General features: G+C 42.5%; 1 protein-coding gene across 1 annotated transcript in view; it reads left to right on the forward strand.

Annotated features, from left to right (window-relative positions):
* The window catches only part of MYL10 (myosin light chain 10), a 24798-nt gene extending 8037 nt beyond the window's left edge, over positions 1–16761 (forward strand). Inside the window, exons 2-7 of the mRNA XM_056506651.1 lie at positions 3254–3340; positions 6010–6085; positions 7412–7516; positions 10866–10944; positions 15747–15795; positions 16514–16761. Coding sequence (XP_056362626.1) covers positions 3254–3340; positions 6010–6085; positions 7412–7516; positions 10866–10944; positions 15747–15795; positions 16514–16612 — 495 coding nt within the window. The 3' untranslated portion in view covers positions 16613–16761. The remainder of the gene's footprint in view (positions 1–3253; positions 3341–6009; positions 6086–7411; positions 7517–10865; positions 10945–15746; positions 15796–16513) is intronic.
* The last annotated feature ends 305 nt before the right edge of the window (positions 16762–17066 follow it).

Consider the following 17066-nt stretch of genomic DNA (forward strand, 5'->3'; position numbering starts at 1 on the left):
CTTCACAATGGGATGATTAATACACTCAGGCAGGAATATTAATAGGCATGTTCAGTTGTTGCAACATTCCTCCCACTGCTGTGCCATTGAGGCCTCAGAACCCGAGCCCAGGGGACCCTCAGCTCTTCAGCTCCTCATCTGCACCTTCTGTGTGCCAGTCTCACAGCACAGGCTGCAATGAGAGCTGCTCATCTTTGCAAAGTGCAGCCTGGCACGCTTTGGTGTCAGCAGTGGGGAGATCAAGGCAGGGAGAGGTGATGTGTCAGTCACCCACTTTCTCCTTTGTCACCTACTAAGTCCTTGGCATCTTAGGAGCCAAATGTCTGCTCAGTTCTGTGATGCTCCTTTCAATATGCCACTCTTTCAGAGAGAGACTGGAGTCAGAATCCTGATTGTGTTCATTAAAAAATTCTGGAGGGTTTGGAATTGTCAGGCAGCAGCACAGAACGATTCTATTCCCAGAGTTACTCTTTCCTGTAACACAGACCTGTTTCTGCTCTCTTAGAGCTGTCTTTTAATTCAGGTTACCCACCAGAAGGACAATGAACTGTTCTGTTCCTGCTCCACCTACTTCTCTGTCAGCCTCACAGCACCTCCCTGCCCACAGACTGTGCAAAATTGGGGTGCACTCTTGCTGTGATTATGAATTTCTTGGCTTTTTAGGGCAGGTCAGCTGCACTCCAGTACTGGGAATGCTAATCCAAGATGCTCTGTGTTGGATGCTACAAGACTTAGCTTGAACCTGGTGATGGAAACCAGCCCCAGCTGGCAGCTGTGAAATGTATTGGAGGTCTCAGCTCCTTCCTATTTATGAGCAGGTCATGAATAGGATCCATATCCAGACTTCAGCAGAAAAACTAAAGATGGATTGAGCATCATGGGCACTGATCTCCTCTGTCATCCCTGGAGACAACAAAACAGAGAGTAATAGTGAATAAATATATTAGGATGAATTTTTCTAGTACTTTTTCTAAGCTGGAAGTAAATTATTTTTAAATAATTTACCTCCAAACCCAAAAGCATTCTATGATTCTATGACACTACAGTAATTGTTCCCTGTATAATCTTCTTCACCTTCAAAAGGACTTCACTAATGTACAGAAGCTTTTTGGGTGGTTTTTGACTTGCTGCTCTGTTTTTAATAGATAATTGAGCTGCAGCTTTCACATTTATCTGATCCTTCCTTACAACTGTAGCCCTTGCCCAGAGAACCCAATAAACTGAGGAATAATGGGGGGATTGCCAGTGTTTGGCATTTGGAAGGGCTGGACCCCACTGCCCGTGGTTGTGGTGATAGCTGAAAAAATGCAGATGTCTGCTGGCATGGGGGACATTTCTCTGGATGCTGTGTTTGGGCAGAGCCTGTTCTGTGCCCAGCAGAGGCAGCCCCAGAGCCCAGCCCTGCACTGCCCTCCCTGGGGAGCTCTGCCTCCCCTTCACCTCAGGGAACAAACACTTGCAAATCCATGGGATTGCTCTGAACATTTCCAGTCGATCTGGAAGTGTTGAAAGCCTCCTCCAGGCACCTCACGTTATGTGGAAGATTGCCCATTACTGCTCAAAATAACACTTATTTCATGTGGAGGAGGAGGAGGGAATCTGTTTATTCCAAAATCAATATTTCTACATTCATTAAACATTCCACTTATTAACTTCTTTTTTCCATGCCTGTGGTGGCATTCTATCCTTGTTTTTGTCCTCACTACAAGTATATTTTTCACTTAATTTCCATTCCTATTTCCAGATTTTAGTTCTTTGAATTAGCTGATAGGAGCTTGACAGGTCTGGAGTGTGGGTATGTGGGAGAGTGTCTAACATTGCCCTAATTTCCCCCCTTCCATATCCTAGGATCTAAACCAGGGTGGCTGAGTGCAGAAATCTGCCTGGCAAATTAAATTGATCAGACAATGGATGCTTCAAACAGAGTCAAGTGGGAATATTTCCTTGAGCTGCTCTGCTCCTCAGGATATTTGAAATCAGTATTGAATTTGAACTTTCACAGGCTTTTTTATTTTGATGAAAGGAGACAGTAGAAGATGCCTTCTGTTTCATGCAGAATAGCCCAACCTAAGTAAGCCTAATTTTCTGTGACACAAGAACCAGGTGGGACTATGATAATGAAGTTTAAAAGTAAAAATGATAAAAAAAAGAGTAATCTGTCTGGAAGGGAACTCAGGAGGCAATGCAGCTCATTATCCTGCCCCAAGTAAGGATAACACAGTGGCTGAAACACTTCTGTAATCCTTTGGAATCACAGATTTTATTCTCTACTGCAGAACAAGAACTACATTGTCTTAGGCAAGCTGGTTGGGCCCTTATTCAAAGATATTTAATGAAGCCTGGTTCTGGCTGATTTTTAGTGAGCATTAGATTCTTAGATATCATTGTAGCTCTTTCCCCAGTCTTGCTCTGTCTCAGCCTCCAGACTGGGGAATGGTGATAAAAGCAGTCCTGCCCTTTCATGAAGATGAGTATCTAGAATATTAAAATAACGTGGTCTGGTGAGGTACTGCAGTGCAGGAATAGAGACCCCAGGAGCAGAAGGTGCCCCTGCATGGGAAGGATTAATCTGTTCTGGCAGTGCTGGTCCAGACCCAGCAGATTTTTAAACATTTCTAAGAAGGAAATGATATAACTTCTCTTTATAGTTCCTGAGCTGAGTCTTCATGCAGGGCCTTGCTTGGAGTCTGGCTGGCAGTCCCAGCACGGGAACTGGGAAGGAGCCCTTGGAGGCACTTCCCTGAATTCTGGGATGAATTCTTGAGAGCAGCAGGCTGGGAATTCTAGCACTTGTGTCCAAGTGACACCACTGCACACCAAGGGACATCACCCCTGAGCTCTGCAGGGCCCTGTGGAGGGGTCTGGGATCCTTTGGGGTGGATCCCTGCAGGGCACCAGGCAGGATGCTGAGTCTCATTTGGGTCCCTCACCTCTCTGAAGGCAGCACAGTGACAAACTGCCCTGGTTTATCTGAGCTGTCAGGACACAGCAGGGAGTGGCAAAAAGCCTCAATCTGTTAATAAGGCAGCAATTTTTATCCCTTGTATAAATATATATATATATTCAGTCCTATATATATATATCTAAATCTATCTGTCTACAACATTGAATTTTAAAACCTTGCAATAACAAAGCACAATCCTCTTGTATTACTTACTGTGTAGTTTTTGCCTTCTGTTGAAGATGTAATTTGTTTTCATGGGTGCTTAACAGACAAAGGAATATGTATTTGATCTTCTTATTTGTATTACAGTCTCCCAAAAAGGCAAAGAAGAAGATTGAAGGTGGTTCCAATGTTTTCTCTATGTTTGAACAAACCCAGATCCAGGAGTTCAAAGAGGTTGGTCACTGCTCTGCTGTTCTCTATAGTCTCCTGTTATTGCTAATGAAGAACATAGGTTTTGTTTGTAATCCTTATTCAATTCTCCATCTGCTTTAATAGAACACACAGTTGTTTTCTGAATCATCCCTGTGGTTTTGGCTGGTAGATCATTTTCCTTGTGTGTGTGTTTGTTTGTTCTTTCTTTCATTCTTTCTTTCCTTACTTCCTTCACTCACTCCTCTGTTTCAGGCTCTAGACTTATTTGAAAAGCACCCAAGCCCCCACCCCAAAATAAAGGAAAAGCATCATCTCATCCACTTCAGCCCTGATCCAGGAAAACACTTGAGCACATGTTTAAAGTTAAGTGGTATTTTAAATAAGAATAGCCTTACATGCTCAAGTATTGCCCTGAATACAGATGCCAGGCTGAGCCAGAGCTTTCATTCGTGTTCTGTTCCACAACAGCAACAGAAAATATTTGTCTGTGCCCTTCTAATGCTGCCCACAAACTAGAAATGAAAATGCCAAGAAGCCCTCAGCCAGCTTTCTCCACAAATGCCAATAGAACAAGGCAACATGTGGAGATTTAATAAGCATCTTTCAGCTCCCAAGGGATTTGGTGTTCCATGCACTGTAGGTTCCTTGACCAGTTACCTGTGAGGAGGTAAAACTGAGGGGGTGGCCTAAAAGCTGGATCATATAAAAGACAGATAATCTGTTTGATGAGTTTTGCTCTTCTTCTGTGTGGACAGTATCGAGTGTCCATGAGACCATCACATTCTGCACTGGCTTGTCCTTTTAAATTACTGATTTTTCCCCCATTTTTTCTAACTCATATCTCCAAAGCAATTTCCAGTGTGATAAATGTCTGCTGTTTCATTTTGTGCTTCCATGTGGCTTTCAAGTTTACTTTTCTTGAGGACTGCCACCAGGAAAGCTCAGTGATGGGTAAGACTAAGCCCCAAGGCAAGGCCTGGGAATATGACCCAGCTAAATTAATTGGAACCACTAATCATCTCCCCACAGTCAATGGGAACATGTTTGACTCTCTTCTACTTCTTCTCCATATCCTAGGAACCACTATTTTATTTTCTCCAAGAATTTATATTTGAAGATGAACCAACAAAAAGAACTGGTCAGGATGCCATTATTTGATCTTCTCTAAGTATGACAATTCCAGGAGCATTTCTATGGGTATGGTGGCAGAATAATGGCAAAAACATGAGGCAGTGGAGTGGCTGAGTGAAACCCAAAACCATGTTGTGTCTAAGAACTGCATATTTGGGACACATATTTCTGAAAAGCTGGTTTGGATTAGGACATTTTTATCTAGAGATTTCGACCAGCTCATCAGCAAATGTTTCAGCATTGCTGTTCTGTTATTTTAAATTCATCCATTACAGTGCCTGATGCTCTTCCTGCCTCCTGTGAGCTGCCTGGGTTCAGCTTTGCTCTTCATATTTCCTTTCTCTTTGCTTCACCATTTAGAGCAAGGGCAAAACATCTCTAAAGAGTTGGGCTTAATTTTTTGATAGGGGATGGTTTGGGAGGTAAATGTAAGATTATGAACATAATGCTGAAAGGAGCCTCATGGGCAAACTGGGCTGTGAGCAGTGGGGCTGCAAGAAACTGGAGGAGAAAATACCTGAAGATATGTGGAGATAACTTGTTCATGGGAAGAGGAGCACCCTGTAGGGCAGCAGGCTTTAAAACTCTGCAATCTCAGGGGAGCACTGTCTGAAGAAACAATAATTCCTGTCATTGCAAAGATGCTCTCCCATACTGATGTGCCTGGCAGACAGATAACCAGCTTCAGAGCCATGCCAGGATCAGCTAAGATTCCCCACAGCATGATCAGGGGAATTTCAGGTCATTAAAATATTTCCAAATCAATGAAACACCATAAGTGTGATGGCAGCCCAGAGATGGACACACAACTGGGTAAACAGATAGATGAGCAGTTAGCTGGCTTGGCAAACAGTGGTTAGAGCACACAAAGTCTGTGTTGGCTGAAAATAAAAATCAACACAACTGTTTTTTTTCAATCAAAAGTTAAATTTTGCCTGAGAAGAGTATTTAAGGTCAGCACATCAGTGTCAGACAGAGCACACAGCACAGCCTCAAAGATGCAGTGTATTGGAAAAACTTTGGATAAATAATCCTATGGAACCTACATTTCTCTGTACTTGTGAAAGTTCAGCTATCTGTGTGTGATGGATCATTCTAAGGCCCAGGAGGAACTGACTTCAGGTTGATAGCAGAGAGATATCCACAGAAATGAAATGTTTTGCAGGAACCTCTCAGCCTCATTCAAAGAATGGGGTATGGGGGTGGTATAAACACAGAGCAACCTCTGGCTAAATCCACCCTGACTAAAGCCTCCCTAATTCAAACTTTTATGGGTTAAGGGCTGAATGGCTGGAGCTGCCAGCATTGGCTGCAGCCCAATGCACGCTGCACTGAGCATTAATTTAGTAAGAAGTACTTTGGGTGGGTTTAATTAAGCCCCTTGCCAAGATACAGTAATGTGCTGAAAGTGAGGAAAGTGCAACGATGTGGAGGAATCAAAGGAAGTTAAATATTCCTTTTTACAGCAGGAATATCATCCTCCCATGGACTGATGTGTGTGGCTGGAGCAGTGTCCTGTGCAGTGAAATGGCAATAGCTGTTCCTTCTCCTTCCCACAGGCTTTCACCATCATGGATCAGAACAGGGATGGCTTTATTGACAAAGCAGACTTGAGAGACACATTTGCTGCACTAGGTAAACCAATAATTCAATACTTAAGAGATCTGCTGTCTTAATTTCAAGCACAGGAGAAAGGTTGGTATTAGAATGAGAGTGGGGGAAGAAATGAGATACACAGGGGGCAAAAGGAAACCTGCTCAGTTTGACCTTTCTCCCTGTGGTAGTTGGGATCTCCCTGTGGAGCTCCAGATGGGAAATCTCCTGAGCAGGGGCTGGAATGAAGATCTGCTCCCTCCCCTGCAAATATTTCAGAGGAAGCCCACCCAAGCAGGGTCCATGCCAGGCATTTCTGATTTTCCTCTCAATCAAGGCTTCCCAGGCTGCACCTTTTTCATCTGGGAGCCATGGAATATGCCCTGATTAGCACTGCAGTCATGGCTAGCTGCCCCTCTGCCCACACAAACCTGGCAGGGCTTCCTGTGAGGTTCTGGGAGAGTGTGTGGGGTGAAATGTGCATGTTAGATTAGGTATTGTCCATTCCATGGGTAACATCAAGCAGATTAGAGCAAATCTTCCCAAGGAAAGAAAAAATTCCAGCTCTCATGATCCCAAACCTGGAGTTGTATCCCTGCTGCAGCATTTGAGGCCTGAACAGTGATGTAGGCATTTGGGCTTTTGCCATCTGGAGCTTATTAAAACGAGCTTGATAAGAATCTTTAGTACTCCCTGGGGTGGAATCAGACGCCAGCAGAGTCAGTGCAAGGAGCAGAAGCTCCTGAACTCTTTATTGTGACAATGAGGTTTGCAAACTTTGGCCTGTAGCTACTGTTACCCTGAAATATTTATTTCTTAAGGCCAAGTTCTGCTATCTCTCCTGTTCAGTGAAGCCTTTCAGTGCCTGTGAAGCACATTCACAGCAAATTACCACTCAATTTGAGGAGGGTTGCCAGGGTCTAAATTCTCATCAATAGGGCTGCACAAGGATGGGGAAGGGATGCCACTACTCAGAGAGGTGTCTCAATATACAGGAGGGCAATGACTGAGCCCTTGGATTCACTTCAGTCACTTGGATCTCTGCTATATTAATATCAGTGGGGCCCATATTTCACCTGAGATAAAAAAAAAACAAGCCCCAACCCAAAAAGCAGTTTATTTGGAAGTGCCTCTTCTCTCCTCCACTGCTGGCCTGTGTTATTTATCCTTCTTGCTCCTTCAGTCACCCTTTGATCTCAGAGCCAGCTCTGCCAATTTCTTTTTCACTGGGGTATTTGGGAGTTGTGTTCTACCATGTTATTAGCAAAGTTGCACAGAGCCCTGAGCTCCCCGGTGGGAGGAGATGAATGGGAATCATTTTTTGAAACACAATTTGTGATTTATTATGAAAAATGATCTCTGCTGCAGGTCGTCTGAATGTCAAGAATGAAGAGCTTGAAGACATGGTGAAGGAGGCGCCAGGTCCTATTAACTTCACTGTCTTCCTCACTATGTTTGGGGAAAAGCTGAAAGGTGAGTCCCTCTGGGGGATTGGAGAGGAATCTGTCAAACATCCTCGGCGCTGGAATACCTCAGCACCTTGCAAATTGCAGAAATGTCTGCGCAGAGCAGTGCTCAGAGCAAGGAGGGACCTGCAGCTCTGCAGGCAGAGCGGGGAATGAGAGGCTGAGGGAGGTGCAGAGGACAATCCCAAGTGTGGCTTAGCTTACACAAACTGAATGAAAGGGCTGAGCTGGGGTCCAGAGAGGGATGGAACCTGGAGCCTGGAGCTCAGAGCAGGGCAGTTGTTCACCATCAGGAGGCTCCTGGGCTGAACTCATGCTCTAGCCAGAGTATCTTAGCTAACATTGACCAGTGTTAGCTGGTTTCACCCATTTCTAACAAACCCATCCTTTTTGCACTCCTCTGGCATTAAGCAAACATGGGCTTCCCTCAATTTCTGTATTCATTGTAACTCAGTGTCATTTAAGGCCAATAGTGATTTTGGTGAAGATTTCACTGAGTAACCCTTAATGGAGTGGATAAATTGAGATAATTAAATTTCAGTGGATTTACAATTATAATGGAGAGGGATTTTACCCATTGTCACAGAATATAGAGGGAACAGTGTGGGAAGTTCAGGACATGTGGGTATAAATTTCTGTGTGAGCTGGTAATTTAGTCATGTCTTCTCCAGTTAATGGCTGGAAACTTCAAGAGAGGAGGTGTGAGGCCAAGACAGAACTCCAGTCATCTTCCTACAGGCATAAGAGAAAGGTGAAAGCCTTCAAAGCAGGGCTGGCCTTAGCCAAGCACATTCTAGAAGTTTGTTAAAATAACTAATGAATAGAAAAATTGAAAAAATCTGATCCTATCTTCTTAAAAACATTTATTGTTCTGTTGCTGGACTCTGGCTTTATATTGCTGAACACAATTCCAGTGAAGGGTTTTCTATGCTTGGAATAGAAAACAGAGAGGTCTGAAAGAAAGAATTCATGTAGCTGGTTGTGGAAGAAAGACACTCTTGCTTAAGAGGGCAGGAAGTCTAGGAAGCACTGGGAAGATGTGGAGAAGGCTGACTGAGGAGGGGGATTTATTCCCCAGACATCAGCCTGCCTGTGGTACCTCCCCAGGACATTCCAGGTGTCCTCTGGCAGAGCAGGGAGTGCCCTCCTCCACATTCTCCCTCCTGTGAGTGTTTATTTTGGGGTGCCCATTCCACTTGTCAGCATGGAAATGAGCTCTTCTTCCTCCTCTCCCCTCTTCCCCCTGCCCTGGGCAGTGCTGGAGCTGGCAAAGCCTCTGGCCCTGCCAGTCCTGTGGCCTAAAAGCAGAGCCAGCACAGGAAGGTGAATGGCAAAGCAGAACCCTCTTGTCTGCAGGTTTCCTGTTGGCTACCAGCAAAGGAGGAGGGTTTTTTTAATTTCCATTTGGTGAAGGGAAAATCACAGCTGTGCTTGTCATGCCCTTCTGGTTGGGTTTGTCATGCAAAGGAAGCAGAGCCAAAAGACTGCACATTCCCAATCAAAACTAATTGGGATGAAGAGCCTTTGTAGTGCAATTAGAAAGGGAGAAAGGGCTAGAGGAAGTGGATATGGCAATTTTGCAACACTCTTTATTAGCTAAGTACCACTCAGAGAATTTGGTGAAAGGTGCTTTCTAAGTAAAATTTGTTGTGCTATAATTGATTTCTGTCATAAAGGGGAAGCTGGGATTTTCAGGATGAGCTCTAGCTTTGTGTGTGGAGATTATGATGCCAGATGAACAGCTAACAAAACTCGGTTTATGTTAATGCCAACCACATGGAGCTGCTTCTACAGGGAGTCAGAATAATACAATTTGTACAGAAAACAGAGATGCCGCACATCAAAGAAACCACTTTATTTACCAGCTAATCAATAAAGAATGCCTGCTGCATTGCATCTCTTCAAAGCCAAAGTCCAAGGATATGACAGAGAAGAAAATGTAAAACACAGTAAGGAAAAAAAATCCCCCCCACAGCGGTGACTACTTAAAATGCAGCCCTCTGCTTGGAGCTGGGGGATGTTTCTCTTCATGGGACAGTCAAAACACTCATTAAACACCAATGCTCTTTGTATTGATCACAGATTCATTGCAGTTTGGATGCACTGCTACAGCTTGGCAAAAATAATATACATGGCCTTTGTGTGGCAAGGAGGAGACCGTGCAGCCTGGGGTTTGTTCACTGTTACATCCCCCAGGATCCTGCTAATCCTTGTGAAATCCTGCAAACAAAGCAGACTGTGAAGGCATCAGGAGAGTCTGTAGAGCAGGAACCTTGGCTGGTCCTGTTCTGGTTCTACATCTGCCAAACTTTGAGACAAACTTTGAATCTGCAACCCTTTGTGCTGTATCCTTTTTGAATCCCTCTTTCAGCATACCAAATAGCTTCATTTTGTCCATGCAACCAGTTCATCTGCTTGTAAATTTGGTTTCCTACAGTTACAAAGATTTGTATCATGTATACTTCGATAATATTTTGAAATATTGGGGAATAGTCAGAAACAGAGTACACAGTGTGTCCTTTGGTGTGGGTTGAAAATGAGTGTGCTCAGAATCTGCAGCATTACAGAACAGTCAGAAGCCCCAGCCAAGATTAAGGCACTGTGGAAACGAGTCCCTGACACAAATGTTTTCCAGTCTGAAGAGATGGGATAGATAGTGGAAGGAAGAAAAAGAAGACCATTGTAATAATTTTACTGCTGGGAAATGAGGGACAGGAATATTAAAGTCATACCAAAAATCTGTGGCAGAAGCAAAATCTTGTAGACACAGTCCAGTTCTCTGAACCATCCTGTTTCTGTAACACTTAATGAAGAGACACTTCAGGGGAAGGGCACAATGGGATTAAGTGCAGATCACCATCTCACATTGATCATCCTGTTTCCATTGCATTCCATTGGCATTTGGATTTTATGATGAGCTCCATTTCCTCTAGTGAGGGAAATAACCTCTTCTCTATATGGCCAAGAACAAGGGACATCAAAAAGTGTTTTTACAAGGAACGTACAGTGCAAGATTAAAGGAAGCCAGTGAGGGAAACAGTTTGTTGTATTTTCATTTCTGAAAGCCACTAATCCTCTGGGTACTGATATTGGAGACCAGTTCCTGGAAGTTTTCTCTCCTGCAGACATAGAATAGATATGAGTTATTATTTTTAAGCTTCTGAGCATTGAACTATTCACCTCTATTGTTTATCTGACATGACAAATGCTGCCGACTTGGGGAACCTTTGTCTCCAAACCCACAACTGCAGAATTCTCCATTTTGCACTGTTTTCAAGTGAATGCAATTACTTAGCAAGTATTCTGCAGCCAGAGAAATACATCCAGGCTTCTAAATTATATTTCATTAATTTTAGGCACGGACCCAGAAGAAACAATTCTGAATGCTTTTAAGATTTTCGACCCAGAAGGAAAAGGCCGCATAAAGGCAGACTAGTAAGTTTATTTCAAACCCTTTAGAAGAATAACAACAATAATAATAATTGCACAGTTTTAAAGAACTGCTTAAAAGCTGTATTTTTCACAGTATTTTAAGAGGCAGAGAAACATTTAGTTCTGTAAGCCAGAGTTAAAAATCTGGACTGTTGCATGAATGTATTTGTATACCAAAAAGAGATGTTATTGTCTTCAGACATTGCAAGAGCCAACGGAAATATAATCACATGTAGGCCATTAGATAGCCCCTTTTTGAAGGTCTGGATGTAAATCCACACGTGACTCTCTGTAAATTAACTCCATATGTAAAATTAAAATGAATGTCTGGTGCCTAGCTCTCAGTGCTTGACTAAAATGGGAAAGCTACTCCCCTCTTTATAAAAGTGATCAATTTAATTAACTCTGAGACGTGGTTTTAGTGCAGGACGTTTTCCTTTTAATGTGTTTATCATTTGAGCCTTCTGCTTCTAGAAATAATTTGCTGTAAAATTCCACTAGATACAGTGAGAGCCAAACCAAATAATACTATTAATAATCTGGCAATTATTGTCAATATGGCTATTTTTAAATACAGAGGCAGAACCCAATTCGTATTCATATCCTGTTGCACCAACAAAGCAATGTAAAAGGACTTTAAGAGGAATTTACACAAATGCAAACCCTCCTTGCACTGCCAGAATGGTGCAAGCAGGACTTTCAGGTGAGAGAGATAAATGATATCAAATCAGGCCAGGGGATGAGGAAGTTGGACCTATTACTCCAGAGAAGTGTTTTATGTACCTAGATTCATGCATATGTTTAAATTTGTTCATATACTGAAATTTCATGGTGAATTTGAGGTCTGTATTTCCACTGCAGCAGCCATTTCAGGTAGATTTTATAAAGCATGATATGTATAGGAAATCTATCAGGGAACCATGAGTTACAAAATTGTATTTGCATCAATTATTTCTGCTTATGTTTTGATAGCCTCTGACCAGAACCCCGTGGAGATTTCCATGACATTATCTGCAATTATTGATGGAAGTCAGTTGAAAATGTAAAATTCATGTACAATATTTCTTCCCTTTACCAAGGTGGTTTTCTATGGCAGTACCCCAGTGGGTCTGAGAACTTTTGCAATATGCAAAATAAAAGAAACAGTCCTTGGAGTAAAAACTTCCAAATTAATTAAAACAAATATGATGGATGTAGCAATCAATGAGAAGGAATAGAGGGTTAAGAGTTGTCCTGATGATTTGGGGTTAACATCACCCAAACAGCTTGAGAGGGATCATATCAGAAGTGACTCAAACTACAGAATAAATGTAGCCTGATCCCAACTAGGGCAGATCACACAGAAGTGAAATCACAGCCATGAAATAAGAACCTCTGATACTCCAGAACCCATGAAATGTTATATTTCCCACCACTATCTGTAACAGTATCCTGCATACAAAATCTGCAGCTTGCCACCCTGTGTCCAGCTCTACATTCCTTGGATGCTGGAAGCCAGTTGGAGTTTGGGGCAAATTAGGAATGCAGTATCACACTGCAAAATGAAGATGAGAGAGAAATATTTTATTTTTCCTTGATGGAAAAGGTCAACCTTGTCCCCACCCCCAGTGCACTGCTAACATTAGACAATTGTTTTAGTTCATCACCACAACAGAGCATAATGTTTACTTATTAGACCCGAGGGTAATGTTGATCATTACAGAACAAACCATTAAATCAATTCCGTGGATGTCTTTGAGGTTTAACTTCTATTCATATGCTTCCAAAATGTAGACATTTGAAGTTTTTAAATAATTTTTCTGTTGGCTCATGCAGCCATTTCAATGCGACAGTTACTGCTAATAAATAATATTTCTCCGTATTAAAAAATCCTGGAATGTTTCTCTGCAAAAACCAGCCGTGCTGACCTTTTAATCAGAACTTCTTTTTTATGTGCATGGAGTTAACATCCTTCTGGGGGATTTTATGTCTCTTCCCTCTGCGTGTTTTCACCTCTAGTCTGGAAATGACTCACTTAGTCCATGTGCTGGTAGCTGGGATGGAGCCCTCTAACCTTTCCAGAAGCTCCAGGAGTCTGTAACTCACTTCCAAATTCAATGTTTGTCTGCATCATTACCCCACACATAAAACCCTTCCCACAGCACCATGCCAAAAGGAGAAAACACTCTGGGTGCCACTCTCAGCTGGTGTGAGCTGGGGCAGAGCTTGGGGAGGTTGGAAGATTCAGCCCCAAATGCCCCTCCTGGGTCAGGCCAGCACCAACTTCAGGCCAGAGAAACTTTTCAGGTTTTTGGGGTGGAAGATGTGCCAGGCACGCTGGAATTTGGAGGGTTTACTGAGCTGGAGATGCAGAGCTCTGCTCCTTCCCACTCACCTGTTTCCTTCACTGTTGAAAGGGCAAACCCAGAGGAAAACCAAAAATGTCCCAGAGATTTCACAGATAATTTTTTAAAAGGCTTTTAAAAGGATTTTTAAAAAGGCTTTTAAATATCAAAACACAACAAGGTATTTGTAACTGTAGAAGCAATTGATGTGAGCCAGGACAAGGGATAACATTTAGACTCCTTAGTCAAGGTAAATGGATTTTATTTTTTTCCCCCAGTTTGGGTTTTGGGGTATTTTTTCAAAAGAAAATAAGCTTTCTAAAGAAAACAAGATACAAAAAGAAAAAAGTGCATAATTTCTGGCTTTGGAAATTGTGAGTGTTTGTTTCCCTATAAAATAAATAATGGAAAATGTGCATAGATCCTTTAGTCAGTCCTTCTTCCTTATGAGTGTGCCAGAGCCTACTGGGCTGTGCATCAGAAGATTATAATTAGATATTTGATCTTTTCTTTTCCCCTAAATACTTTAAGCATGTGAATGGAAGGCACACAGTGCCCAGATCTCTTTTTAATTCATGCTTGTTTGTGATGAAGTTTATTTGTGACCTCTGACAAAACTGCTGTAAGTGCTTCCTTCTATTCACCAGGCTCCTTCCTGGATCACACTTCCTATTTACATCTGCTCATTGTCCAGGGCATATATATCCAATAATCAATTTATGATGAGGAAAATGACTGCTCTACTCTTGCACCCACTGATCATTTGAGAATTCTCCTTCAAAAATGCAGCCACATACCAATTGGCCAGAACAACAGAACAGAAACAGAAACTTGAGATAAAGATGAAGAAATTTTACAGAGAATGGTGAAGTAACACAGCAAAAATACATCCAATAGCTTAAGCTCTGTCTGTGACTTCAGAGTATTTCCCAAAGCTTGCACAGGTATTTCCACACTTGTCCTTGTGGGTAAGATCTTTATTCATTGCCCAGAACCTCTGTTTTCAATCTCCCCTCCCTGGGCTGCCAAATGTGCCCTTGACATCAACAAGAGCTGCAGAAGTGTTTGTGCCCCTGCTGCAGACTGGGATGTGTGGCCTTTTCCTGGAAAAAAATCACATTTCTCAGAGCTGTGAGTGCCATTCCAAACTGCACTTCTGTCTGGGGGACTTTTCTCATGTGCAGAGTATGGGAGCAGAAAGGGAGGATTTACTGTTTTGCCTGAACATCTGCACCCACAGTAGGTGAATTTTGCTCCCCTGGAAGTGTTCCTGTTCAGGCATGATTTATATTATAAGTAGTTTTAAATATTCCCTTTAAAAAGCAGAAAGGGTTCTTCCAGAAGAGCTGCTGCTCTCACTCCCCCACAACAAATTCTTTAAAAAAGCAGCTTTTTTTTTTTCAAATCTACAAACCAAACCAGATTTCTATATTTGCCTCAGCTTTTGCTTTTGTACAACAGACTGCTCACCTGCTATCACAGCTTTACAGTTTGTTTTACTGCTCCAGAACTGTGTCTGATAATGTATAAATACATTTGGTAGTGACAAAAGGAGACAACTCTGCCTCTTCAGCGTGAATGAAAACTGTGAGATTAATACAGGAATTCTTCTACAGGAAGGGGAAATTATTGATGTTATTGAAGGGATGTTTATGTGAGTTTATACTGGTGGATGTCCCAGCACATGGAGCATGTGTTGCCCTCAGCACATGAGTAACTGGGGGAGCTATAAAGATATTTTATCTAGACTAAAAACTGAAATAATTCTTCCTGGCTTTTCTATTCACCTCTAAACTTAGGTAAAAAAAAAAATAAAAAATTACATGCTGAACTGCCTTCCCACAATGTGTTTAAAGCAGAGGGTAAATCAGCTGAGAGATTCTCTTTGATGTGACTGCACGGGTGCAGACTGTGTGTGGGGTAAGCGCCGTGCTGCAGGGCTGTGATGGAGTCACAGGACAGTGAAATACAGCAGGGCTTCACTGCAGCTCCACAGCCTCCCCTGGGAATGGCTCATGCAAATAAGGGATTCTCAGGATGCTTTGGAATAGTGGCTGGAGTTCTCTTTCAAGTCCTCTTTCTCATTTCATGCTCTGTTCCTTTCATCCTCAGATTTTACAGAAAATACTCTCTCTTTTGGTTTTGTTAAGTGATCCAAACTTTAAGCAGCAAGTGAGGAAACCTACCATTTTAGGCTAAGATAAGCATACAAAATTGCTGTATTTCAATTACAGTAATAACCTTAAACAATTTTAAACCTCTATAAAATGTCACAAAAAGCGAAATAAGTTGGCAGAGCGAGGCATTGACACTGATGGGTGCCCACAGAAAATCTCTCACAATATCATGTAAGGATTAACAGCTCTAATTTATGCGGTCACACGGATTTTCTTTCATGCAACTTCAGGAGGGATCTTGCCATCTGAATTGTCATGTGCCATTATCAGCCTTTAATCAGGTTATTTTGTTTTATTTGAACAGCATCAAAGAAATGCTTATGACACAGGCAGACCGGTTCAGCCAAGAAGAGGTAAGGAACTTTATTCAAAACAGGAATCCAGCTCCTCTTCAGCAGTAAGTCCCTGCCCCTCTTAAAGTGCATAAATTTAGCTGAAATCCAAACTGAGAGGAGCTCTGACAATTAGAAACAATTCAAAGCATCTCTTCTGAAGAGCTCCATGGCTAAATCAAAGTCAAACAGATTCTCTGGACTCCCATCCAAGGGCAAGTGTGGCTTATCTCGTGCTGCTCTTCCCCATGGGCAGCTGGGCAGTTCATTTACTGGAGTCCAAGTGGGTTTGGGGAGGGGCTGTGGTCTGCTCTCCATGTCTGTGAGTTATTTGGTTTGAAATCTGAAATGAGGTGCTGGCTTGGTGGTTTGTGTGAGACTGAGCGTGGATTCTGCTGGCTGGGAGGAATTTAGGGGGACAAGAGGAGGTGGAGTGGAGTTGGTGTGTGGACAGAACACACTGGACAGCCTGTTCCAGTCAGAACAGACACTGTCCATTTATCAACCAGGCTTTCCTGGGCTCCAGGGAGAGCTCTTTCCAACAGGGAACTTGTGGGATTCTGGCAGGACTTTATTAACCAGTCATGTTCCAACTCCAGTTTCAATCTTACCGAGCCCAAGGAAAACTTTTCCATGGAGGTTAAAGGACCAGAGCACCAGGGAGAGCTGAACTGGGTAGAAAATTAAAACCTGTTCAAGCTGCTGTCCCACAGTCTGTGACACTTATCTCTGTTGGCAGATCAACCAGATGTTTGCTGCTTTCCCTCCAGATGTCTCTGGGAACCTCGACTATAAGAACCTCTGCTATGTTATCACCCATGGTGAGGAGAAGGACTGAGAGCAAAGGCAGGAGCTTCTCCTGTGCTTGTGCACTGAGTTATTTCATGATGCTCTCATGTACAACACAAAGGGCTAAGCATCCAGGATGTGAAGCCCTGTGGTCATCAGAAGAGAACCAATAAAATAATTGAAAATAGATTAAAGTTATTTAATGCTCCTGTTTTTATAAAATATCAAAATACCAATTTTGTGAGGGTTTTTGCCCCATCTTCTTTTTTTTTCCCCCCGTCAGTGGTTTGAAATGGAATTTTCTTGATGAACTGGTGCTTTTGTGATTTATTGACAAACCTAATGTTCACCAGATGGTCCATTGGGCACTGCAGTCTTCCTTAACCTCTTGTCTTTTATACACAAGCTCCATGTATTAAATGAGAATTCCTCTAACTTATTGCACCAGGAAGAGTGTCTGGCAAATAGAATTATGTTCCATTCCACAGCCCCTAGCAATGGAA

The sequence above is a fragment of the Oenanthe melanoleuca genome, chromosome 19, assembly GCF_029582105.1.
Source record: "Oenanthe melanoleuca isolate GR-GAL-2019-014 chromosome 19, OMel1.0, whole genome shotgun sequence".
Lineage (NCBI taxonomy): Eukaryota > Metazoa > Chordata > Aves > Passeriformes > Muscicapidae > Oenanthe > Oenanthe melanoleuca.